At 41.4% G+C, this 2,023-nt stretch overlaps 1 protein-coding gene across 7 annotated transcripts in view; it reads right to left on the bottom strand.

Annotated features, from left to right (window-relative positions):
• The window catches only part of LOC138019971 (bifunctional polynucleotide phosphatase/kinase-like), a 215,248-nt gene extending 213,569 nt beyond the window's left edge, over nt 1–1,679 (bottom strand). For 2 of the 7 annotated variants that reach the window (XR_011126283.1, XM_068866957.1), the window contains exon 1: nt 1,404–1,678. Coding sequence is in view for 5 of the 7 variants with exons in the window: in XM_068866957.1 (XP_068723058.1) it covers nt 1,404–1,420 (17 nt within the window). In the remaining 2 variants the exon portion in view is untranslated. Of the gene's footprint in view, nt 1–1,403 lie in introns of all 7 variants that reach the window. The other 5 variants (XR_011126282.1, XM_068866956.1, XM_068866960.1 and 2 more) reach the window with 5 other exon arrangements.
• Between the last annotated feature and the right edge of the window lie 344 nt (nt 1,680–2,023).

The raw sequence follows: 2,023 nt of genomic DNA, 5'->3' as shown, positions 1-2,023 counted from the left end.
ACCTACAAGGGCCAACAATGAGCTACAATGGGAGTCCACAATGATCTACAATGACCTACAATGACCTACAGTGGTCTACAATGAGCTACAATGACCTACAATAAGTTAAATTATAAGCTACAATGAGCTAATGACCTGTAGTGAGCTAAAATAAAAGATAATTTGCAGCTCTGAGGGCACTGCAGCATGTTTGCAATAGAAAGGTTTAAAATGTTCCTCTCTGCACTTTGAACCAATCAAAATCTAGTTGCTGCACAAGTTGAAACTTTTCACTGTGCACTCTGAACCAAACAAAACATTGCAAGAAGAATAACTTATTTATAATCTTCTCTTTATTTTTTCCAGCTCTAATCAAGACTTTATCGTTGCCAAGCAAAGCTTTGATATTTGCACATTTAGCTTTAAAACAAAGGAAAACCATCCAAGGGTCTTTTGGCAGTTTATTTCTGCCTTAAACACCATGTGCGTAATTGCTGTGGTCATTTGGGCTGTCATGCAATAGACTAAAAGCGTTGCCTGACAACGCACAATGGATGTTTTCCGCCCACCAAACTCTTCACCCTGATCCTCTTTTGTCTTTCTCTTTGATTGTAAGTCATTTAAGTAGGTCACTGTAGGTCATTGTAGCTCATTGTAGGTCACTGTAGCTCAAATGTTGTAGGTCATTGCAGATCACTGTAGGCCATTGAAGCGCATTGCAGGCAGTTGTAGCTCACTGTAGGCCATTTTAGCTCATTGTAGCCAATAGGCCACTTGCACTAAGAGGTCACGTGACCAATGCTTCCCTTAAACAGTAAGTTGTAATCTTGCGGTTGCCAAAAATTGACAGAACACATAAAAATTATCTTACACGCAAAATTTGAGAGGAAACGCATTTAAGGGGAATATTTTATGGTACTTTGATTTTTCAACAAAGTAGCATGATTTGTCTTGGCCGCCATGTTGGAGGGCATACTCTTGCCCTCCAACATGGCGGCCAAAACCAAATCACTATTAAAAACCAAATCACTATTATTTTAAGTTATGACTCACTAATAGTGTTTCGAAGGCAAAATCATGTAACTTTCATTTTCATAAAAACGATGTCACATGACCTCTTAGTGCAAGTGGCCTATTATAGGTCACTGTAGGCCAATGTAGATTACTGTAGGCCATTGTAGCCCATTGTAGGCCATTGTAGGGCTCTCATTGTGGCTCATTGTAGGCCATTGTAGATCATTGTAGGTCATTGTAGCTCATTCCTTGTTTTACAAATGTAGAAACTACGCGGACGTTTTTCCCAGTATGCTCAGATGTGGTCCCTTAAATACGTCTAATGATTTATTCGTTTCAATCGGGTTAAAACTCGTTCACTTGAGTCGCGAGAATGCAGCCTTTACATGTTCCTGACATAATTCACTGACCTTGCTTTCTGGAACATTTTTTATCCGTTATTCTTGTCAAGGGGCCTCTGCCAAGAGATACATTAACTCCATTTGGAAGAAAAATTGGATCGTGGCTTTTGTTACAACAAATTATGGAACAGTCCATCGCGTGCAGGTCATTCACATCAAAATTTATACGTAAAAACAAGGTACCTCGTTTCCAGTGTCTTTCTTTCTCCATTCCTCTCTCTCTCGTGCCACCGCTGCCCGTTTCGCAAAAGTTTCGACTTCCACAAAGGTGGTCTTTTCACATGTTTTCAAGACCAGAAAAAATATAGACTACGAGCAGTCCCTTTGTTTTCTTATAGTCCGTCGAGAGCGGAGCGAAAAAAACAGGCCGCGCGAAACTCGGCCGCGCGAAAGCTGGCCTTCCGCCCAGACACCAGCTTTCGCGCGGCCAAGTTTCGCGCGGCCTGTTTTTTTCGCTCCGCTCTCGACGGACTATAAGAAAACAAAGGGACTGCTCGTAGTCTAGAAAAAATATATATACAGATGGATTTATGTTACCCGAAATCCCCCCGAAATACGCCAGAAAGGTTTTGGACAGCAGTCAAGCATTTGACTGGGGCGAGAGGCGAGATAGCCAATTACACATTTTA

This window comes from Montipora capricornis, chromosome 10 (genome assembly GCF_036669925.1).
Source record: "Montipora capricornis isolate CH-2021 chromosome 10, ASM3666992v2, whole genome shotgun sequence".
NCBI lineage: Eukaryota > Metazoa > Cnidaria > Anthozoa > Scleractinia > Acroporidae > Montipora > Montipora capricornis.
Note: the sequence above shows the minus strand (reverse complement) of the source record. Positions and strands in the feature narration are given on the sequence as shown.